Source organism: Phoxinus phoxinus, assembly GCF_949152265.1.
Source record: "Phoxinus phoxinus genome assembly, chromosome: 4".
Taxonomy (NCBI): Eukaryota; Metazoa; Chordata; class Actinopteri; order Cypriniformes; family Leuciscidae; genus Phoxinus; species Phoxinus phoxinus.
Window position 1 is genome coordinate 17,020,311 of NC_136879.1, and position 24,854 is coordinate 17,045,164.

At 39.7% G+C, this 24,854-nt stretch overlaps 3 protein-coding genes across 3 annotated transcripts; 1 reads left to right on the forward strand and 2 right to left on the reverse strand.

The window, feature by feature from the left end:
* Nucleotides 1–1,119: 1,119 nt before the first annotated feature.
* LOC306997484 (uncharacterized protein) lies at nucleotides 1,120–2,746 on the forward strand (the record flags this gene model as incomplete). The annotated part of the gene is made up of 2 exons (XM_079610788.1): nucleotides 1,120–1,616; nucleotides 1,749–2,746. The coding sequence occupies exons 1-2, from the start codon at nucleotides 1,241–1,243 to the stop codon at nucleotides 2,744–2,746; spliced, it is 1,374 nt and encodes a 457-aa protein (XP_079466914.1). The 5' UTR covers nucleotides 1,120–1,240.
* Nucleotides 2,747–3,598: 852 nt separating this feature from the next.
* Nucleotides 3,599–6,043, reverse strand: LOC306996804 (uncharacterized protein). The gene is made up of 2 exons (XM_079609697.1): nucleotides 5,606–6,043; nucleotides 3,599–4,760 (listed from the first exon to the last, which is right to left on the reverse strand). Exons 1-2 carry the CDS (start codon nucleotides 6,026–6,028, stop codon nucleotides 3,630–3,632), a joined length of 1,554 nt encoding a protein of 517 aa, XP_079465823.1. The 5' UTR covers nucleotides 6,029–6,043; the 3' UTR covers nucleotides 3,599–3,629.
* Nucleotides 6,044–14,438: 8,395 nt separating this feature from the next.
* On the reverse strand, nucleotides 14,439–16,183 carry LOC306997159 (E3 SUMO-protein ligase ZBED1-like). The gene is made up of 5 exons (XM_079610285.1): nucleotides 15,884–16,183; nucleotides 15,402–15,633; nucleotides 15,193–15,306; nucleotides 15,055–15,123; nucleotides 14,439–14,922 (listed from the first exon to the last, which is right to left on the reverse strand). The coding sequence occupies exons 1-5, from the start codon at nucleotides 16,045–16,047 to the stop codon at nucleotides 14,737–14,739; spliced, it is 765 nt and encodes a 254-aa protein (XP_079466411.1). The 5' UTR covers nucleotides 16,048–16,183; the 3' UTR covers nucleotides 14,439–14,736.
* Nucleotides 16,184–24,854: the final 8,671 nt, after the last annotated feature.

Genomic DNA, 24,854 nt, shown 5'->3' on the forward strand with positions numbered 1-24,854 from the left:
TGTGTGCGCGCAACCATTATAGTGTCAAAATATCCCCACAAAGATGGCAATATCCGAAATCCTTATATGTGGCTGAAACAGGTATACCTGTTATACAGCTATAGCCTAGTGCCTCACAAGTTTTTTAACATTTACATTTTAATATATATATAACATTATAGTCATTATGGCCTTAGAATTTTTTATTTTTTTTATTTTTTTGAGGAGGTTGGGGTGCACTATAGGCCCCTTTGGCGCAGTCTAAGCTTTTGTCCTTAATGGCATTTTTTGCCTTGCATTACTTTTACTTTTATACTTTAAGTAGTTTTGAAACCATGTACTTTTACACTTTTACTTGAGTAAAAAGCTTGAGTTGATACTTCAACTTCTACAGAAGTCATTTTAAACCCTAGTATCTATACTTCTACTTGAGTAATGAATGTGAATACTTTTGACACCTCTGATCGTCTTTTGCTTTCACCCATGCGTGTCTCACAGGCCCGCGTGGCCAGCAATGGCGTCGGTGAACGAGGAATATTCACACGATTCACTTTAATCTCTAACGTTGAAATACGACATGAAATTGGAAATAACAATTTAGTCAAACGAATTAACCATTTTATAATCGTGTTAGGAAGTTTATACATTAACATTTAGAAAGTTATTCTGACTCACCGGAGTAAAATGCAACTCAACACTCACTCAGCTTCTCCATACACTTCACGGTATGAATTGAATTAAATTAACGTTTTTTCTACTTTTCTTTCAACTATATTAATCTAACTTTTAGCGCGAAGATCGACTCACGTCTTCTCTCCTCTATGCTCAACTCTCGTTTCGCAGGCGCGTCCACACACACGCACAGCGCGTGATGTCGGGAGCGTTCTCATTGGTCAATCGCAAATCAACTAATAATAACTGCTTTTCTTAATTCACCCACTATTTTTCTAAAATCGCTTTTACACATCACTATTTTACCTTCAGTAGGGAAATTAGATGTTAATAAATTGCAAATAAATGAAACTTAACTTCCTTTATTTAACCAGGGTTACACTAGCTCAGATAAGCTAGTCACCACTGTAGCAGTTCTTTGATAGTGTTCACACCATAGACATGTATCGACAAGTTTCCTGAGTGAAATAGGCGGGCCGCCATTAGCCTTTCACTCTGCCAACGACTTCCGGTTGTGTCTGCCAAGCACTTCCGGTTAGCGAGTTAGCGTCTTTTACTGTCTTTGGTTAGCGTTCAGAAAAAGTAAACTATGGATGGTGTTACACGACGACACGGCTCCGGGACATATTGTGCTGTTCGCGGTTGTAACAACTCGTGGCGATTGCTGAATGTTTGGTCGGAAGGAGAATGTTTCGACCATCAACCATCTACAAGGCGCCAATGTGGATGTGCTCCCCCGTATGCGTTGTATGAGAAGCCGAAACCAGATGTTGAATCTCGGAAGTGGCTAGCGGCTTTGAAGTTGAAGAATCCGCCCAAAAGATTGTTTGTTTGTTCTTATCACTTCATTGACAAAAAGCCCACAGAGGAAAACCCTTTCCCGGAACTTTGGTTGGGATACGAGCGACCTCCCCAGCAAAAGAGGCGTAAACTCGACAGAAACACAAGTGACACGCAATCGGATGGTAAGTGTATCTTGATATTTTTCTGGTTAGCTAAAGTTTGCAGCATAAGTTCGACTGTTGATATAGCCTATGTGTCTCTGTCCTGTGTAAGTAGGGTATAAACATTTATAGTTGATGCTGTTTGTCTTTTAGAAGTGTGCATCGAGCCGAAGTTTAAAGATGCTGCAACACAATGGGAGGACCTAACAAAAACTGACCACAGCTACGCGGCAAAGTTGGACCAGGTGAACAAATCGACGCAGACTGGGGGTCATGCTGTGGCTGATGATATGCTCCTGGATGATGATACCTCGCTGCTGTACACAGGACTGCGTCTATTATATTTTTTTACTTTGGTGAAAACGATGTTGCCATTTAGTAAACCATCATGTAGTATTCCTGTTGTTGACCAAATACTGATGACCCTCATGAAACTGAAACTGAACCTTGTGTTAGGGGATGTGGCAAAGCGCTTTAAAGTGTCTAAAGGTGAAGTAAGTAAGGTGATTGCTCACTGGATTGATAAATTGGGTGAGCAGCTTGAACCCATGGTTGCCTGGCTGCCAAGAAGTGTTATTCGTGCTAACATGCCACCATCCTTTAAAAAGAACCACCCCCAGACCACTTGCATCATCGATTGTGCTGAGACGGCTATTCAGAGAGCTACTAACCTTAACTGTAGGAGTGCCACTTTCAGTCATTACAAGGGAACCAATACTGCCAAATACCTTGTTGCCGTGTCACCTCATGGGCTGATAATGTTTATATCAGAGGCCTATGCTGGTAAAAGCAGTGATAAGTTCATCACTATAAACAGTGGGTTTCTGGAGGCCCTAAGGCCTGGTGATGAGGTAATGGCTGACAGGGGTTTCACGATTCGAGATGTACTACATGAAAGGAAGGTGAAATTGAATATTCCTGCCTTTACCCACAAGCGTGGTCAATTGACCAATGAGGAGGTAACGCGCACTAGACGAGTGGCCAATGTCCGTATACATGTGGAGAGGGCAATCCGAAGACTTAAAGTCTTCAAAATTCTGTCCCAAACTGTCCCCATCTCCATGGCCCCGAGGTTGGATAAGATTCTTATCATATGTGCTGCTTTAGCAAACATGAGGTCCAGACTCATCCGACTGCCACATGAGGTGTAAGTCCCTATGAAAAGTAAAACCTGGGTTACCTGCAGGCTTTTTTTTTTTAATTTTACATATTCCTTTTTATATATATATGGTAATACTTTATTTTAAGGATCAGAAATTAGACACTAATTAATGACTAATAACTGCATTTGTAAGTAACTAGTTATGTACTTGTATGCCTTTACAAGCTATTTATAAGGCCTTTATTGGCTGTTGTCTATTTCTGCTAGTAAGACAGTGTTTCTCTGCTAATTTAAATGTCTGTTGAAATGCCCATTCTATATTTATTTCATACTTATAAGCTACAACAGCCAATAAAGGCCTTATAAATAGCTTGTATATATATATATAAAAATTTCAGCTAGAAAAACCTTGTGTAAATGTATTATTGTACCCTTTCTGGTGTTGTGATTGATAAGCCAAAACAGAGTTTTAACTAAGAAAAACTTGTGTGAGTGCTATTCTTTTTCTTGTATTGTAAATATTGACACATGACAATAAATTTGTTTTTTGAGAAAAAATGAATACATTTTATTTACCCCATTTTCATAACAAAGGGACAATTTCATTAAGTTTAATTAATAACAAATAATTATATACAAGTTTTATAACAATTTTTATAATTAAATAAAAACAAAGTAAATACAGGAAAAAATCTCAAAATATTACAAAAAGAAAAAGACTGGAATAAAATAATACATAAAATAAATAAATAAAGATAAATGATAAGTGACTGATATAAAAATAAATAAGAGAATTAATTTAAAATTAATTAAATAAATCAGTTTGATAAAAAAATAAATAAAAGCTAGAAAGGATGTGTCACCAATTTGTGACAACAGGGGACAAGGGGTTAAAAAAGGAATGACTAATCAACCCAGTACACATAAGCAGGTCATGCTGATTTGACAACATTCATGTATCTGGAGCACAACTCCAGCCTTCCATCATCGAAGTCATCGACAACTTTTGGCAACATGTGGGTGAAATAGAAGGAGTGCAGCCTTGAGATATGTCCCTCAACAAAGGTTTGGTTGTAGAGCACGTTGAGCTGCAGACATTCAGTGTTACTCCAAATCACCAACAAGGCTTGCCGTAGGCCTGTGCAGTGCATGCCCAGTTGCACCTGCATGTAATATCCCTTTGGCCCATTGAAGGACAGATGGAAGTCCCCTGTGGGCATGCGTTTGATCTCACTGCTTTTAGCAGCAAGTGCTTCAGTAAGGGACTGGTTTTTGACTAAGACAGGGCACTTGATCTCCAGTAGTGTGTCTCTGTTCATGACACCATCCGGACTCGCAGCAAGCCATGGCTCACTCGGGCAAACCACCAAACCTTTCACATCGATGTCATGACCTTGGTCTTGCAGGTATTGCCTGGCGTGCTCTTCACCCTCTGCTCCTTGCCGGGTTGCCGCGTTACCGTGAAAGGTAGGATGGAGGTGTTCAGACAAGAATTTGTCTGGTGCTGTGGTAGCCCGAACTGGCACATTCTTGGCTGTGCTTGCTGTTATCCGTACCCGTCGCATGTCATGCCACAGTTGTTCCCTGCTCTGTTCTTTTGTGTGCTGCTCAATGTACATAAATTGGGTTGTGGTCATGTCAATGTATGTGGTGTAGAATGCCCTACATTTCTCACATTCAAGTTGTGTGTTGTGATCACCATGATGTAGGGGCAGTGGAGCTTTTGATGTCTCGGCAGACTGAGCAGGGAGGCTGGTGTTAAAAGTGAGCTGCATTAGTCCACTGCCAGGTGCAGTAAAAAGTGCCGCTATTGGTGTGGAGAGACAGTAATTTTGCCATTCTTCCAGTGTCTCATGGACTTTTACCTTGCGACTAGGTGTAGAGACTATGCTGGAGGAGGATGCCTGTGATGCTGGTTGGTATAGATTATTTCTGCTGTGTCTTCGGAAAGACACATCTCTGATTTTTTGCTGCCCAGTATTGCTTTTTGTCCCGGCATTCCAGCAATTCTGCACATCAGTGCAGGCAAGCCCTGTCTTCCCTTGCCTCACAGCATTTTCTACCTGCAGACAGATAGAAACAAAATCACACACTTTTTAAATAATGGTTTGAGCATCACAGCACAATTGACTTCTTTTAGAGACAACATTTTGTAAATCAAAATAACAAGGGTATGATGAAGGTAGAGCGTTTTTGTTACTTTTCAAAACAATTATTGAGCTGGGCCTGCAGCCATCAACATCAATGTTTAACCCCTTAATGCCTGAATTTATTTAGACTTATATAAAAAAAATCTGGAAAAATATGAAAAGAATAAAAGAATATATAATTAAATATTAAATAAATAAATAACATTTAATAAAGTGATAAATGATAAGTGAGTAATATAATTTTTTTTTAAAAAGCAAATAAATAAAATAAACAAGTTTGATAAAAATAAATAAAATAAACAAAAGCCAGAACGGTTTAAAAGTATCGTTCCTAGTGTTTGTTTTATATTGGTCTGTGATTGGTTCACACACCAACCGCATTATATATCATTAGATAGGCTAAAGTAACATTTCTCTGTTTTGCGGTAAAATGCTATAGATTTGCACTCAAATACGGAAGGCTTATCATTCGCGGAAGTCAACAGTCTACTCATTATTACGCAGACGAATGTCAGCTTTTTCATAGAAAAAAAAGTAAGTTAATACCTTTGTCCATTCCGAAGCTAATAATAGATATGTCAGGGGTGCGCACTTTGACGCTCTAGCGTCAGTCGACTTTAAAGGGTTAAAGCATGCTTTTAGTGCAGGCAGGCTAGAGGGGATTACTTTTTATTTTTATTAGTCTTCGTGTTCTGTTATAGATTAACACACGGATACATACAAACATCTTAATACAAGCATAAGATAGGCTAACGTACCTTCCAAAGCACGGCGGCTGCATGGCTACAGGAACGTCCAGGTCCGGCGATACAGGTACAGCCTGCAGTCTCCACATCTCCCGTCTTGGTAACCAAAACCCAGGCGTTATGCGCTGAATTATTAACGGACTGGCTTGGTTGAACATCGGCCTTTAGATAAATTAAACTGCCCATATCGTGTAAAAGTACACAGCCCACTTTGTCGGAATGGAGGTACTGAAACGCCTCTGAGCTTTTCAGGTTATTAATTGCATTCCCATCCACCGCCATGGAATCAATAAAATAAGAAAAAATCTTGGATGTTGTGATGCTGGGCCATATCGACATGTTGTCCGCCCATGATGTTACCTTACTTGGATGCGGAATGGTCAAAACACCATTTTTAACCAGATTTTCGGTTGAATGTTGCCATTCCAAAGCCATGTTTACACCACTACTCCGAACACTACCGGAAGTTCTTGGCAGAAACAGGAAGTAAACCGGAAGTGCCCGGGAAACTTGTCTATAAAGGCTAGATGGCTTACCGGCGCTGAGAGCCAATGGGACCCGACGACGTCACATGGCGGCCATTTTAGGACAGGTCCGCTCGTCCAGTTATTACATTAAAGTCTATTGTGCATGTAGTGCTGAAATAACTATATCTTGCTCAATTTTCAACCGATTTTCAAACGGCTTGGTGTGTCATAAACGTCAGGGATGCGGCTATTTAACTGCATACTGCATACATTCAAAACGTGAAGCTACAATTTAAACATCGGCATCAGCACAAATCATAGCCACGTTAATAAGGTTTGTAATAAACCAAACCGTTTGTAAATCCGTCAAGAATTCAGCAAGTTACGAGCATTTGTCACTCACCTTCCGTCCACAGCAGCAGGGAGCAGCAGCGCAGTCTCCTGACCTAAGATGGCCGCCAAATTGACGACACAGCTGACTCCGCCTTGAGCCATCTAGCCTTTATACATGTCTATGGTTCACACCGCTAAAGGTGCCTTTATACCCTGTTTTGTTGACTTACAAGTCATTTGATTGAGAGAGAGTATTTATCCTCTTGTTTTCATATGTAAAATAAGGGTGATTTAGTTCATTTAATTGCCAATATACATGTTTGATATGTATATGAGGAGCAGAAGTTCATCTTAACCTTTAAAAAATTATAAATATACACTCTAAAAAATGCTGCGTTGTTTCAACCCAATTTTGGGTAAAATATGGACAAACCCAAACATTGGGTTAAAAATGTAATGTAAAAATTTAACCCAACGGCTGGGTTTGTCCATATTTTACCCAAAATTGGGTTGAAACAACCCAGCATTTTTTAGAGTGTATTAAAATGTGATGCATAAATAGATTTAAAAGATTAAAAACATAAATATCCAGTTTCATTTTATTTCTATACTGTGAGATGGAAGTACATGATTGATTGTTGTTCATTGGACCTGATGTTATGTGGTGTGATGTGTACCTATTCATTTACAAGGCAAGGCAAGTTTATTCATATAGCACATTTCATACACATTGGTAATTCAAAGTGCTTTACATAGAAGAAATTGAAATAATTACATACATAATAAAATAAATAAGAATAATTAAAACAGTTTAGAAAATAAAATACAGTGCAAACAGTCGGACGAACAGTGGCACAGTGCTCATTCAGTAAATGCAAAGCTAAGCAGTGGTAATTCAAAGTGCTTTACATAGAAGAAATTAAAATAATCAAAAGAAATAAGAATAATTAAAACCCTATCTGAGATGGAAGTGATTGAGCAGGTTTGCGGTGCCACTGGACCTACAATCCAGGGACGTCCTCTGCTGGGGTGGTGTCCCCCACAGAGCACGTTTCACTTTTGCTGTTTTAAACAAACAGCGAACCTCTATACTCTCCGTAGTATAGATAATCTTCACTCGCCTCGTCGGAGTGAAGCTCTCCCGTTCCCCTTCAAAATCTCTTCCAATCAGACAGCCCTAAAAAATAATAAAATCTTCCTGAATCACAGTTTGGAAAATAAAATAATAAAATACAGTGCAAACAGTCTGACATATTTTACATCAACCGGTATCTTTCTTTTAAAAGGATCTTCTTACGACTTACATGTATCAACTTTCTTTTCTCTTTCAATCTTCTTACGACTTACGACTTCCATCTATCAACTTTCTTTTCTCTTTCAATCTTCTTACCATCTATCAACTTTCTTTTCTCTTTCAATCTTCTTACGACTTCCATCTATCAACTTTCTTTTCTCTTTCAATCTTCTTACGACTTCCATCTATCAACTTTCTTTTCTCTTTCATTGACTTGCACATTCTTTTCACTTTGCTTAGCCCTGCATTCACATTCTTAGTTCTTTCTCAGACGAAAACTTTAATATCGTCATTCAAATACTGTTCTACAATGCTCATTCAGTAAATGCAAAGCTAAACAGAAGTGTTTTGAGTCTGGATTTGAATGTGGCTACTGTAGGAGCACACCTGATCTCTTCTGGAAGCTGGTTCCAGCTGCGGCTGGCATAATATCTAAAAGCGGACTCTCCTTGCTTTGAGTGAACCCTTGGTATTTCTAGTTGATGTGATCCTAATGATCTGAGTGATCTGTTGGGTTTATATTCAGTGAGCATATCTGCAATGTATTGAGGTCCTAGGCCATTAAATGATATAATACTTTAAAATCAATCCTAAATGTGACTGGGAGCCAGTGTAAAGACCTGAGGACTGGTGTGATGTGTTCAAATTTTCTGGTTCTGCTCAGGATCCTTGCGGCAGCTTTCTGTACGAGCTGCAACTGTCTTATGGTCTTTTTGGGAAGGCCAGTAAGGAGTCCATTACAATAATCCACCCTGCTGGTGATGAAAGCATGCACAAGTTTTTCTAAGTCCTGACTGGAAACAAAGCATCTAATTCTTGCAATATTTTTTAGATGATAGTATGCTGATTTAGTTATTGCTTTGACGTGACTACTGAAGCTAAGGTCTGACTCTAAAGACACCCCAAGATTCTCCGCATGTCATGGATGTCCACTCAGACTTATGGTCTCCTATACTCACATAATAACCTCTCGCTTCTAAGTATGACCTGAACCATTTTAGGACTATCCCAGAAAGCCCCACCCAGTTTTCCAGTCTGTCCAGAAGTATGTTGTGATCAACAGTGTCAAAAGCAGCACTGAGGTCGAGTAGTACCAGCACTGATAATTTGCCTGTATCAGTATAAGCGAATATCGTTAATTATCTTTATGAGCGCTGTCTCTCTGCTGTGATGTGATCGGAAACGAGATTGAAAATTGTCAAAATATCCATTCGAGCTTAAGAATTTGTTCAGCTGATTGAAAACAACTTTTTCAATGATCTTGCCAATGAAAGGAAGATTTGAGATCGGTCTATAATTGCTTAATATAGTCTTATCCAGATTGCTCTTTTTCAGGAGGGGTTTGACAACTGCAGTTTTCAGGGAGTTTGGAAAACTTCCAGAGAGAAGTGAGGCATTTACCACTTCTAGGAGATCTGCTTCTAAACAGTTTAACACACTTTTGAAGAAAGATGTGGGAAGAGCGTCAATGGCGCAGGTTGATGTTTTAAGGTGCTGTACGGTTTCTTCTAAAATTTTGCCATCAATTTCTTTGAAATCAGACATAGTAACTACTTTCTCAGGTTGTGGTCTGATCTGTCTGACCCCAGTGCAACTCAAGGATGTGCTGATCACCTTTCTGATATTATTGATTTTCTCAGAGAAGAAAGAAGCAAACTCACTGCACTTGCTGTCTGAGAGCATTTCACTGGGAATCTGGCTCGGGGGGTTTGTTAATCTCTCTACAGTAGCAAAAAGAGTGCGTGTGTTGTTTAAGTTGCTGTTTATAATATTTGAGAAGAAAGTCTGTCTAGCTTTGCCTAGTTCCATATTGAAAGCATGGCTGGTGTCTTTGTAAATGTTATAGTGGACTACAAGTTTTGTCTTCCGCCACATGCGCTCTGCTTTTCTGCATTGTCTTTTCATATTTTGCACTGCTGTTGAGTTTCTCCAAGGTGCCTTTTGTCTACCATTCTTCCTGACCTTCACAGGAGCAATATCATCAATTACACTTTTTACTTTTGAGTTAAAAGAATCAAGGAGAAAATCAACAGAGTCCGCAGATATGCTTGGTGTTGAAGATATAGCCTTCATAAATAGTACACTAGTGTTCTCACTTAAGCATCTCTTCTTGACAGACACAGATCTAGCTTCAATGGCAGGAGAGATCAATATATCAAAGAAAATACAGAAATGATCAGACAGTGCTACATCCTTAATAACAATCGATGAAATGTTTAGACCCTTACTGATAAGTAAATCTAGAGTGTGTCCACGATTGTGTGTCGGTCCATGTACATGCTGAGTCAGATCAAAAGTTTTTAAAACAGTTTTGATTTCTTTTGCCATACTGTTTTCTGCATTATCTATGTGAATGTTAAAATCTCCAGCAATAGCAAAACAGTCAAACTCTGAGGAAATGGTTGATAACAGTTCTGTAAAGTCCTCAGCAAAGGCTGAAGAGTATTTTGGAGGCCTATAAACAATAATAAATAAAATGTGTGGAGCACCTTTTAACACAATACCCAGATATTCGAAAGACGGGTAATTACCAAATGATATTTGCTTACATGGATAGACATCTTTAAAAAGAGAAGCTACTCCCCCACCTCTCCTACCCGCTCTGCAGACACTCATAAAAGTAAAGTTAGGAGGGGATGTTTCATTGAGGACAGTTGCACTGCAGTTGTCTTCTAGCCAAGTTTCATTTAGAAACATAAAATCCAGGTTGTATGTGGTTATTAAGTCATTGACTAGAAGTGATTTATTTTTAAGTGAGCAGATGTTTAAAAGTAGGGGTGCACGATATATCGGCCGCCGATATAATATCGGCCGATATGGTCATTGTTTTACACATCGGTATCGTTCCGATGTTAAAATAGGGCCGATGTGAACAGGCCGATTATCATTCCTGTGTATTTGACGTGCGTGTGGGGGCGGGGATGTTTGTTTTTGCACGAGCGCATTTCAGCTGTGAACAGCGCTCGTGTGTAGGGGCGCGCGCTTTACAGAGGGTGCACCCGGAATAACTGATACTGTGGGAACAGTTTTTATGTGTAGTGGTGCGTACTTTATGGTGGGCACACGATCAACATTTGTTATATCTCCCGTGCTGGACGGGGCGAGGTTTGAACCCGGGTTTGTGTGTAGGCACGCGCACTTCATTGTGGGCGCGCAAACTAGTCATTACACCGTGTCCTAACTACACGCGATGCCGCGACATGCGATAAAAGGTATATTTTCAATGTTAATCAGAGCTTTATGTCCTAACCAGCCGCGACGGCGACACGCGACGATTCTATTTTAGAAACTGTTTCTATTTTTCTGCGACGTCGCGCTGGAACAACAAACACAACGTGTGGCAATGATAATCTCAGGCGCTGTTTATGTGCTTTATTTAATGTTAAAAGCGTGTAATGTGACTTTGAATATCATTTAGTGCTCCAGCTTTGTAGCTGTAAAAGCAACAATGGATAATTCACCTCAGATCTTGAAATTAAACAAATGGAAACAAGAACGTTCAAACTGAAGAAACAAATGTATTATTTGACAAAGATTGTTTAAGTAACTCAGTAGCCTATGTATTTGAATACTGTTTAAATGGTGTAATATTTGTGAATTTGATTATGTAGCTACTTATCCATTTTCTTGCGATTGCCGTCAAGATTACTCTCTGGTGCTGTGCACTTGACGCGACAGCCTGCCCACACGCCGTTCTGATTGGCTCTGGGTTTTGATTGATTTGTATGCAACTCGCAGTCGCGTCGCGGCTAGAGTGGACATACAAATTATTAATGACTGATATTGGTACACACAGGTAAAGGTGCCCAATATCAGTAATTTCTGAAAATAAATTACAAAAGTAAAAAAAAAAAAAAAAGTGTTTTGGAAAATAGCTCTTTATTTGATTATCATAAAAATGTGTTTTCTATACAGAGATATCGACATCGGTAAATATCGGTATCGGCCATAACAGCAATATTAATATCGGTTATCGGTATCGGCCACAATATTCACATCGGTGCATCCCTATTTAAAAGTGCTAACTTAACAGTCTTACTTTTTGTCCGCGCAGCAGTCTTAGTTTGGCGTGTAATAGGCACCAGATTAGATGGGTTTGCTGTATGGCTTTTGAAGGCCTTAGACTTTCTATCATGTAATCGAACAGCAATAGAGAAAGATACAGGCACACAGGGTTCCCGCTTGTTCTGTAAACATTTGAGAAAGTTACTGTTATCATAGCGGGGACCCGGCACATATCAATGAGAGCTGGTATCAGTTGTTTTTGGTTCACCTCGAGCAGAAGGAGGAGGGTGTGAGACCTGTCGTTGTGGCAGAGCCCGAAGAACTCTTGCAGGAGGAGGGGGAGGGCGAACTGGGCCCGCAGGCTTTGGTGGTTGTGAGGCCTGCCGTGTTTTGGTTGATATCTGGGGGCTTGCAAAAGAGTGGGATAGTTTGGTTCCAGCGTACACCAGCTTTTCCATTTTCTCTGAGAAGCCCAGAAGTGGAGATGGTGGAGATAGAGATAGCGTGTCTGGTGAGAGGGGCTGTTGTTGTTCTGGTGTTATCGGAGGCTGTAATATGCTGTCCTGGTTTCCCTGGCTGTTTTCCAGGAAGTCGTCCTTGGGTGTTGAATCTTGGAGCAGTTCTAGTATGTCACAGTCTGTCTGTGGTGAGCTCTGTAGGCAGGGCTCAGCTGAGATTGTGTCCGTGAGCAGAAGTTGTTGTGGCTGAGTGGTGTTATCATTGTCCTTGTGTGACGTGTCAACCGCATGTCCATTCAGGTGCTGGAGTGAAGTCCTGTGGTCATTCATACTGTGTCCAGGTGTGTGCGTGCCATTCAGGTTGAATGGATTGGCACACACTGCAGAAGGATGATTGAGGGAGAAGTAGATATTGTCCTTTAGCACTCTTGAACCAAGTTTGTTTGGGTGGCCGTCCTGTTGGAACAGTTGCCTCTGACTCCAGAAAAGATTGAAGTTGTCAATGAAGTTCACTCCTTTTATATTGCAGGTTTTTTGGAGCCATGTATTAAGCCCAAGCAACCGTGAAAACCTGTTTGTTCCTCTTGCTGGGAGTGGTCCACTGATGAATGTTTGTACTTTCAATCTTTTAAGTGTTTCAAAAAGTTCATTAAAATTCTTCTTGAGGAGTTCTGACTACTCTTTATGAATATAATTTTTCCCCACATGAATGATGAGTCGATTTGCAGTCTTATGTTTCATCAGAATGTTCTCAAGTTCCCTGTTTACATCAGAAGTTGTTGCTTGTGGAAGGCAGGCAGCACGTAGTTGTATTCCTGCTACTAATGTATTTGATTATGGAGTCACCCACTATCAGAGTCCTGTGCTCGGCTGCGCTCTGAGCTGAGTGCCGCTGTCTGCTCGACCTTGAGCGCAAGTTAGCATCAGTGTTAGCTACTGGCTTATTCAGTCTGTGTTCGATCACATTCATCACGTTTGGGGATTCCCCATTTACATTCATTAATACTTCAAATCTGTTCTCAAGATGTATAGGCGGTGGTAGGAGACCAGTGTTTGCAATCCTTGTCAGAGCCGTATCTGGGGTAGAGGATGCTACTGCGGCGATATGTGATACTCGTGACAATCTGATGTCTCGAGTGCCTTTTGGTCTCGCTCCCTGTGTGTGCCATCGATTTGTAAGTCGATCGGCTTGTTTCTCTACACTCAGTATAGCCTGTTGAGGAGCAGTAGATTCATGAAACTCACCGGCTGTATGCTGAGGGCGTCCATGATGGAGCTCTGTTGTGTGTTCCGTCTGGTTTGGTCGTCCCGCAAATAACTTTGTTTCAAGAACTGCAATCCTTTGTAAAAGTCTGTGGCAATTGCTGCAGCAAGTAGATTCCAGAAGAGGCATTTTCTCTTATCCTTATGCAGTTGTGTTTTCTCTTCCCCGGAATGTAAGCTTTCAGTGAGAGGCTGGCCGAGTCAAATAATTCAGCTTTTTTGTTGTAATCCAAGCGTTTGAGCACTGTGCTGATTTGCTGAAGTTGAAATTAGTTGATAAAAGAAGATAAAATATAAAAATATAAAAGCGATAGAGCAAAGCGCGGAGCAGTAAGCAAGAGCGTCCGAACAGTAGCTGAGCAGGAAGGAACAACTGTTCCATACATGAAGATTATGTGTATCATACATGATGATTATAGTATTTATATCCTTTACAATTGGTTAAATTTGATTTGACATTTGAATGGAGAAAAGTTGATTAGATTTGAACTGAAATGAGGCAATAGTAACTAATGCATTTTGTAATGTATGAATAGATTGGTTTTTAGAAAGGGATAAACCATCTGATTCTGACCCTGGTGGTCAGTGGCGAGCCAACCCCAGAAGTGAACGGACCGAGAGCCTGGTGTGGCCAGCCGTGGCATCTTTGAAACCATCATCATTAGGGTTGGGTATCGTTTGAATTTGAACGATTCCGATTCCGATTCCGATTCCTTGTTTCGATTCCGGTTCCTAACGATTCTCGATTCCGATTCTTTTAAGAGGCAGGGTCAAAAAAGTTTAGCTAACCTTGCTAACCAACGGTCTTTCTGAAGGAAATACTCTGACCTTCTCCATCAATTTTAATTCTATGAACTTTACTATGAATTTCTCACAGGGCTGTTTTCAACTACAATATAAATATCAAATCTATGAACTTGAATATAAATATGATAAATTATGAATATATTTTCACAGGGGTACACTTTCCTCAAGAGAGCTTTATTTTTGAAAACACATTTACACATGAGCGTGATGCTGCAGGTACATGTTACCGTGCTCCCACTGATGGGCTAACCTGGTGCAGAATAGCAAATGAACAATAAGAAACTAACAAACTTGTAAAAACCAGTCCAGATTAGCAGCAGGTACAGCATAAAATCAAAAACAGTTCTTGTTAAGGAAAATTATCATATCTGCCTTCTCAGGCAGGATGCGTGAACGTTCTGAACAGATAGTATCTCCTGCTGTGGAGAAAACACGTTCGCTGGGTGTAGAAGAAGCTTGAACGCATAAATACGAGAAAGCGAGATTTGACAGCAAAGGATAAGTATTTTGTTGGTTCTACCACCATGCAGCAGGGTCCTCAGACATAAGGACCGGTGGAACTTCCTGGTATATCTGCAGCTCTCTCTCCACTCGTTTCTTGATGGACGTGGAGCTCTGCTGTGACACTATGTTCTGTGCCTCTTCCTCAGCGAACAACTCCTCCAGTGGAGTCTTCCTGGGCAGTTTGCAGGGAGGCTGTTGCTAAAAAACAAAACAAAAGGTTCATCATGAGTATTATTTATCACTAAAAAAGGGAAAACCTCCATTAAAAGCATGATCATTATTTAAATTGAAAACCTATATAATATCAGCTAGGCTATATCGTACACTTACACTCTCCTGCTCATCCTCATTCTCAGACTGCATGGTGTCCCCATCAGCTCCACCGTCTTCCTCTGTTGACTACAAAGAACTTAATTAGCATTTAGATCTTAGATTTTAATAGCTTAAAAGGACAGTTGTGCATTTCACCTGTTCAATCAGATTTCTCTGGATCTGGTCCCAGATGGTGTCATCATCCAATTTGTGTTTAAAGCGTGGATCCAACGCAGTGGCCACTTGGAGAAAGTTCCTGATCTCATCATTCTGCAAAACACATGTTCTTTAAATGTTTCAACAAGCCACAGGATATTTCTATTCTAGAACAATTTCTTTCCAGGTGCCCTGCCTCAGTCACTTACCTGGTAGCGCTTGGATAGATTTGCCCAAACCTGTTTTTTAAGGTTTGACACAAAGACGGTGTCTCCCTCTTTTACAGCCAAGTGTGCCTCAAGCTTTATGAGGATGGGCAGAATCTGTCCGCATGTGGGACTCTTTTCGGAGGACACGCAGAGTGTTGAGGTGTAGAACACCTTCATCAAGTTGAGGAAGTCTTCAGCTTTCCTAAAATCCTCCTCAGTTAGCCGAGCAAGTCTGTAAAATACCGGTAATTAAGAACACATAGATATAGAGATGAGATATGAGATAGATATATTCTCTTTTTTTTCTTAACAAAACACCTAACATATGCATTCCCTACATTAGCACATTCACTCTCTAATACTGTTCTTTGAATTCATATTTTGTGTGTACTGGTATTTTTTGTCTAAACTCGTTTTACAAGTTTAGACAAAAAATACCAGTACACACAAAATACGAATTCTGTCTGTCTATCTATCTCTACCTGTCCCTATCCATATTTTTTCTCAGCCGTTGATCCAAGCTGGCTGCTTGAATTGCAGGGTACTGCTCTGTGAACCTCTCCAGCATTAGATACAGAGAGTTCCATCGTGTTCTCACATCAAGTATGAGTGAGTGTCGGGGCAGCTCTGACAAAAACAAGAACATCAATTTTAAATCATATAACAGATGCTTTTCATCCTAGGAGACAAACAATACTTTTGTAAAATTGGATTCTGCAGAGCTGATAAATAATAATAAGATAAATCAAACATATAAAGTAGGGATGCATAATGATGATTAATCGCAATTAATCGTTTGCAGAAAAAAAGTTTTTGTTTACATCATATATGTGTGTACTGTGTAAAATAATTATGCATTTATAAATACACACACATGCATGTATATATTTTAAAAATATTCACGTTTATATACATTTTATACATTTAAATATAATTTATATTATATATAATTATAAATACTTATATATAAATATAAATAGATTTTTTCTTAAAATGTATACATGCATGTTTGTATATTTATATATACATAATTATTATACACAGTACACAAACATATATGATGTAAACAAAAACTTTTATTCTGCAAACGATTAATTGCGATTAATCATTATGCATCCCTAATATAAAGTCATTACGTGTCAATGCACAACAGTTAAATAAAGTGAACTTTGTGTGTCTTACGTAGAAGTTGTTGCTTCTCTGCGAGAACCACCTTGGCCATTGAGCACCTCTTCATCCACACAACAATGGTTCGGACCTTGGCCACCCACTGACTCACTGAATTTAGGGAGTATAGACTTTGTGCTGCTAAATTAAGTGTGTGGGCGAAACAGCACAGTTTCACAAATCGCATGTGCTTAATAGCCACATCCATGTTGGCAGCATTATCTACAGTGACTGCTACAATTTTATCAGATATGCCAAACTCTGACAAAACATCACTAATTTCCTCTGCAACAACACAACCGGTCTGTGCTTTGTACACAGCCTTTGTTTTTAGCACTTTTTGCTGCATTTTGCCCTCTGCTATGTAGTGTGCTGTGATGGTGAGGTAGTGGTCCTGTGTGATGCTACTCCAGCCATCACATGTGAGTGCAACAGCGCTGACTTCACTGAGCTCTGTAATAACATTAGCCTTCTCAACCTTGTACACGATGGGATTAATGTGTTTGACAGGTAATCCCTGGAAGGTGGTGTGTATTTGGGGTTTAGAGTTTTCACCATGTCCCTGCAAACATAAACAAACATGTAATGTTACTGTTTAGGGGAGAGTTTCCCAAAACGATAGTTACTAACTAAGTTAGCAATTTTGTTGGTTGCAATGCTATTTCCCATTGCCTAGCAATTATGCTTTTGGGAAACGCACCGTAGCTCAGTATCAATTAGCTTAGCTCGATCGTTATTGCTTAACTAACCTAAATGTTGGTGATTCCACCTCTGAAAAGGGATGCAGCCTTTTCACGATGTGTGCAGTGACCTTTCTGTGGCACTCTTCTTTTTGTTGCACCGACATCTTCCCCCTTGCCGCTATGGTGAACGGAGTAGGCTCAGCAACTTTTGAACGATTCCGGGAAAATCGAAAAGTTAGTCCCGGTTCCAATCGATACTCGATACTCGATACCCACCCCTAATCATCATCCTGTGCCTTCATTTCAGTGCAGATAAGAACACACGTAAACCTACCCGGGTAGTGAAAAGAACATACATACTGCAAGAAACACACACACACCAAGAACTTTTCATGGACTCTTTATTTGAAGTTATTTATTTTGGGTTTATTGTGCGCTGTGCACTCAGGAAGCCGGCTTAGAGGAATTTACAGCAGGGAATGTAAATAACTGTCTTTAATTTTGTACAATACATTTGTCAAATTTCCCTGCTTTGTGTTGTCCGTTCTCTGCTGACTTTTTACTATTTCAAGCTCCATAGTCGTGCCTAGAGCTTCTGATATTAGCCCAGCTTTGATTCATGACTACTTAAATTAGTTATCGGTTACACTAACCTGAGACGCGGGTTACACATGGGTACAGAAAACTGAACACATCAATTCAGAAATTAAACAATATAATCAGTGAATGAAGAGGCCATGATTAGATTTTTTTTTTAAAGTCTCATCATGGAATCATGATTGAGTTACTGATACTCTCCATTATTTGGCCCAAAACATAAAGACATGATAAAAAGATATGAAAAGATTGAGCAGTTACTGCAGATCTGAGTGTCCTGTATAAATGCGGTTGATGTGCTATAATTCTGCTTCACTACCAGCCGCTGAACCTCAACAGTGTGACAATGAGCAAAGACAGTCAGCCAACAAATAAAGAAACAACAACGTTCATGAAGAGCATTTCCAGCATATCTCCTGTTTTATTTGTGTTCATGTTGAGTTTCTCAGGCAGAATCTGAGCTCTCTCGTTCCTGACTGAGTCCAGCTGTTTCAGTGGATGAGGAAGAGGATGATGAAGAAGATGTTGATGAGGATGAATGAATGACACACACACAGACACACACACAAGCTATAGCTGGAGACAGTGCGCTCACCACACACACACACACACACACGTAGTACCCTCACCGCCTGATGAGGGGAGATATATGCACACAGGACACGGAGCTGCTGCTTCAATCATGAGAGAGTGTATTGTTTTTTTCTTTTCTTTTTTAACAACCATTCAAAACGCTTTAAACACAATTCCACATGTCAATATCAGTCCTTCATTGACTACTGTGTCCACAACTTACACATATACTATAAAATAATATTCACTTATAACATATAATACATGACATTTTTCACGTGAATAAACTCTGACAATGTGTTCATCTGTAAGCAAAAAATAACTATTTGTAATACATTTTTAATATAAACACACTCACGTTCACAGTCATTTGGCCCTTACAACCTGCAATCATTGCTTAAAGGGACAATAAGTATCTTTTTAGGTATTTTATTATCTAAAATCAATATTTTTATTCATAAATATGTCCTCAATGGTGTACAAATACCTTGGCCAATTATTTGACTTATCCTTATAAATGAAGAATTTATTATCTTTATATACATGGGACGGGTAGGTCCACGGAGGCTTCCATGTAGTTCCGCCATCTTGCAAAACTATAATAGCAGAGAGGGACAAAAAGTACTAAGTCAAGTCAAGTCAAGTCACCTTTATTTATATAGCGCTTTTTACAATACAGATTGTATCAAAGCAGCTTCACAGTGATAACATGAGAATAATACAAAAAACAATTTCATCATCGTCCACCTTCAAGGCAGATCTATAATATTGTTGAATATTAAATGTCCCCAACTAAGCAAGCCAGAAGGTAAGGCAACAGCGGCAAGGAACCAAAACTCCATCAGATGACAGAATGGAGAAAAAACCTTGGGAGAACCCAGGCTCAGTCGGGGGCCAGTTCTCCTCTGGCTAGGGTTGCCACCTTCAGTGTGGCAAAATAAGGGACACCCATCCCCCCCCCCCCCCCCCCCCCAAAAAAAAGCTCAACTTTTTTATGCTTTTTATGCTTTTATTGTTATAATTGTGATTTCATAATATGTAGATATGAATCCAACTAAAAGCTATTGAAAATATGTATTTTAGTCAAATAGCAAATGGTGTAGCTCTGCAGCCATCTACTAAAGTGATAATTTCTTTACTTTTAAAACAGCATTTTCCAAAAGATGGGCAAAAATCTTACACTAAACCATGTCAAATTATCTATATCCATGAACGTTAGAAATGTGGGTCTTTTATAAAGTGAATTTAACTTTTTTTTTTTTACTGTTTTTGTTTAAAAAATATTTATTTATATAGCCTAAAGTAAAAAAAATATAATAAATCCTCCTAAAACTATAAATCCTAAAAAAAAAACTATTATGTTTCAAAATGACATTTTGTTGAAACAACACAAGTGTGACTTTTTCCCCCCCACACTAACATAAAAAACAGATATTATTCAAATTTATTAAAAAATTTTTTGTAGATGTAGAAAGTGTTGTCAACCGTGCAAAGTCTCACATCATTTGGACAAATATAATGTTTTATTTATTTCAGCAAACGTCATTTGGGGTCGAAAAGACCCGAACAGTGCGCTACAAGGGGTTAAAAAACGTGCAGGTTTACAGCGCATGTTCACGAGACTCAGTCGCTATAGAAACAAAGATGCTAAAATGCAATCACGCAATGAGCTTCTCTACTAAGAAATTGATTTCTTTATATTTGCTATTAGTATTATCCATACTGCAAAATCCTTATGTTTTTATTCAACTATATGTTGAAGAGAGACTGGTTGACACTTCAGGTCAGCGGCGTCGTCGTGTCCTGGCGCTGGTCCTTCATCAGATCTGGATACGGCCTGGTTCCGGTGGACAGCGGTAAACCTCGGGATAGACAGAGAGACTAATATTAGCGTAGACGCCATCCTTCTTATGATGTACCAAGTACATCAGGATTTACGGGAAGTGTTCCCGGTCCCGGCTGTTCTAAACTATGCAGCCTAATTATATAAGTCTATAATGTGTTATGAGTATGCTAGGCCGAAGAGATGTGTTTTTAGTCTAGATTTGAACTGACAGAGTGTGTCTGCTTCCCGGACAATGGTAGGAAGACTGTTCCAAAGTTTTGGTGCTAAGTAGGAAAAGGATCTACCGCCAGCAGTCGATTTTGATATTCTAGGTATTATTAACTGGCCTGAATTTTGAGATCGCAGTAGACGTGAAGGACTATAATGCGTTAAGAGCTCGCTCAAGTACTGAGGAGCTAAACCATTTAGTGCTTTGTAAGTGATCAGCAATATTTTAAAATTTATACGATGTTTAATAGGCAGCCAATGCAGTGTTGACAGAACAGGGCTAATATGGTCATACTTCCTGGTTCTAGTAAGAACTCGAGCTGCTGCGTTTTGAACTAGCTGTAGTTTGTTTATTAAGCGTGCAGGGCAACCACCCAGTAGAGCATTAGAATAATCTAGCCTTGAGGTCATAAACGCATGAACTAATTGTTCTGCATTATTCATTGAGAGCATATGACGTAATTTAGATATATTTTTAAGATGGAAGAAAGAGGTTTTACAGATACTAGACACATGACTTTCAGATGAAAGATTGGTATCAAAGAGCACACCCAGGTTCCTAACCGACGACAAAGACTTAACAGAGCAGCCATCAAGTGTTAGACAGTATTCTAGGTTATTACGTGTGGAAGTTTTTTGTCCAATAATTAGAATCTCTGTTTTTTCTGAATTTAGTAGTAGGAAATTACTAGTCATCCATTTTTTTATATCAGCTATGCATTCCGTTAATTTTGTGAATTGTTGACTAAGCCAACGCGTTTCCACAACGCGTTTTCGTTCAGAGCCAGCCAGTCACGTGACGTGACTGAAACCAGCAGAAACGCAGGTGCAGAGCAGTGAGAGGAGCTTGAAACTGCACCGGCAAGTTTAAAAGTCTGGATTGCATTGTTATTATGGACCATATGCCGTGCCACAGGAGAAGAAAACATCGTCGTCAAAAATAGAACGTAAAAGGAAACGTGACCGTAGATTACAGAAAACAAGAGTTAATGTAGCTAATGTGGCTAATTTTATATAGCTCTCCTTTTTCAAAAACAATCCATTAGCTCAAGTTGTGAATATTTTGCTACGTGCATAGAACTGTACAGACAATGAAAATGCGTGGGATTTCCCCCTTTCTGGTCAATGTATCCCTGCCTCTGCTTAATTATTTTCACCCCCGGTGGGGATAAATTTATCCTCCCCTCAAAGTGATCATATAGTGCTACTACACTAGTGGCGAGACGGATCACAACACTTATCACGGATCCGTGGTTTGATTAAAGTCAATTTTATTTTATCTTTGCCGTTTTTGTAAAAATAATTGAAGAATTAAAAAGAGTACTTACAAGCACGAATAGCATTTTTGAGAGAAATACAAAAGGTGTATGTATATACGAACAAGTTCTCCGTTAAGGATTAGATCTCGACAATAAAGCAAATAAATCTTCTCGCATTTGTCGGCCCGGTCTCAACTTTACAACACGGTTGCAACGCGACTTGACTGATTTAAAAAAAATGGAAAGACTACGAAAGAGACCAGCCTGAAGAAGCGTGTTCATCTGAGGCTTCAGAGAAAAGAGATCGTAAACCCATCCCTTCCATTGGTTTTTTTATTGCGTCCCATCTTCTTAGCGACCATCGGAGCCAGCTGATAAATTCAACTTTTGCCAAATCCCGTAGGAAGGACGGCAAACACATCTTTCCGATCGACAAATGCCTTGATTGCGGTTCTCTGTTCAATTCAACTCAACCGCTCTTTGATGACGTGGTGATTACGTAACCGCAGATCATCTGTCCATCATCGATTAAAGCCCACCCTGGCAATTTGATTGGCTCGGCCTTCTGGGAGCCGAGCATAATTACTCCTCAACGGATCGAGTCCAGACCGAACTTACCGACCAAAAAATGTTGTGGGCGGGGTTCGGTCTGGCACCCAGGCTAGGAAAGAATACCATTACCCTCTGCCACCAACAGGACTATTCTTCTGTTGCACGGGACTGTGCAAGAACTACTGCGGCACGGGTTGATCTTTGGTTCACCAATCAGCGGAAAGGGGGGTTTCATGCCCCCCGCCCCATGTGAAAATCGAATATTCAAAATATAAAAGCAAGCTGAATTCTCGTTTTTTTTTTTTTTTTACAAATAAATTAGTTGTTTTCTCATTTTCTACTTTAAATGTTAAATCGAAAAACGGATGAACTTTAAAAAAATGTCTTTCTTGATTTTCTGGCAGAGAAGTCCTTAATGAGGCCAGTAAAATCCAATTTGTGCAGAATGTCATTTTCAATGGACATCAGAGACGGGTGATTCAGTCGGTTTTTGGCCCATCGTGGATCTCAGTTTATTTTTAATTAGTCCCAGTTTTGAAAAAGAGCGCTCCCCTCCTCTATGTGGTGTGTACTGGAACTGTATAAATGTGCTTAGCACAAGTTTTTGTCAATGACTAATTTCCACTTTATGTCGTCGTATTATTATTTTTCTTTAAAGGTGTACATGTGGGAAGTGCAGTTTGATGCCGACTGAGGCGGAAAACGTTTGCTGCCAAGAAATAGAACCGGTTATACCCGGTCTTGAAATGCATTATAATGTGTAAAGGTGTAGTTTGTAAGACTTAATATGATAGCATACAATTAGCTTACTAAATGTGCAGGGTTGTCTTGCCCTGGCAACCAAAAACACACTTCTTTGGTGACATTGTTTATTTCTTTAAGTCCTGTGACTGCAGCGGTCGTCGGTCTGGACAAACTCCTGTTGCTGTCCTGTTCATTTCAGCTCTCCGACCCATCGCCACTGTACGTTTGACGAAAAATCAATGCCAATAAGAACCGAGCGCACAACTGATGCTGGCGCGCGCGGTAAATGACTTCCGCAAGAGGATAACAGATCTACACGCGAGGAAGCGGGAACTAGGGAGCTCATTCAAACCCCGCGTGCGCGCATGACATCTCCTCTGCACACAATACAAGCCCTCACGCGCCCATGATCATTCCCCACGCTCTCGCGCATGATCTGCTCTCGCCTGTCGCTTTTGCTCGCTCGAACCATAGAAATACATAATAAAGGCTAGATGTCTTACAGCTCTAACGTCATCACCGGCGGCCATCTTGTCACAGGCAAGCTTTCTGGCGGGCTCTGTGGTACCTGATGTAAGGTGAGTGATCTGCACGAACACAAATACACTTTATCTCGCTGATATCTTGACGGATTTACAAACGGTTTGGTTTCTTACAAACATAATTAACGTGGCTATAATTCTGGATGCTTGAACTTCAATTAAATAGGTTTTAGACACCAATAACGATTTTATGACAACTAATCTTTTGTCTAAATTACAATCTTTGTGGATGTGGTTGTAGTTATTAGCTGGCTAATAATGGTCTAAAGTACTCGTATTTCATTCTATATTGATCTGCTTTTGCACACAGCTTCACAAGACCTGTGCAAGGGCTCAGTTGTGTTTCTGAAGTCATATCAAGTGACCTAGAGGACTGAAATGTGGTCAGTTCAGAGATGCTTGTTATCCGGCAGAAAGAAAAAACAATAGGATTCTATAAAAGTGTGTGTATATATATATATATATATATATATATCATGTTTCCATTCTGTACACTGAGTTTTAGTAGCCTATATATTGATATAACATAAATACCTTGTGCGTGTGTATATTAATTGCACCTATCTGTTCTGTTCAATGTTATTTTCATATGGAAGTCCATGGTTATAATTATTCATAAGTATGCAGTGTCATAACTACCGGTACATCTCTGACGTTTATAACAAACCAACCCGTTTGAAAATCGGTAGAGAATTGAGCAAGTTATGGTTATTTAAAAAGTACATGCACCATTAAAACACAATGTTACGAGTGAACGAACTGATGTGACAAGATGGCCGCCAGGTGTGGACGTCGACCTCCATTGGTCAGCAGCGCGGACGAGACATCTAGCCTTTATTAAGTATTTCTATGGCTTCAACACTTTTATTTTTGGCAGTCGAGGGGCAGGACTTACTGTTTTAATAACCTCAAATGTCATTGGTTACTTCCCCTTTTCCGGAAGTCAGTTGTGATTAGACGCCTGTCCAATGACCCGTAATTCACTTGACTTATTGGCCAGAAGGGCCGGTGTTGTCATGCTACTGGGTTGAATGCTTTTCCTGTATAGGCTCCAGTCACAGCTCAGCCCCACTATTTTTTTATTATTATTTTCTCGCAGCCCCGCAAAAAAAATAAAATAAAAGTCAGTTGTTAGAGATGTGCGAACAAAAAATAAGAGATACAAAGCATGGATAATAGTAGCCTAGGCGCAAAGGCGGCGCTGAAAAGGCCAGAATAAAAAAACATCTCTAGAAACTCATGCGGCCAATCAGCCTACGAGTTTATAATTGCTTAATATTAAC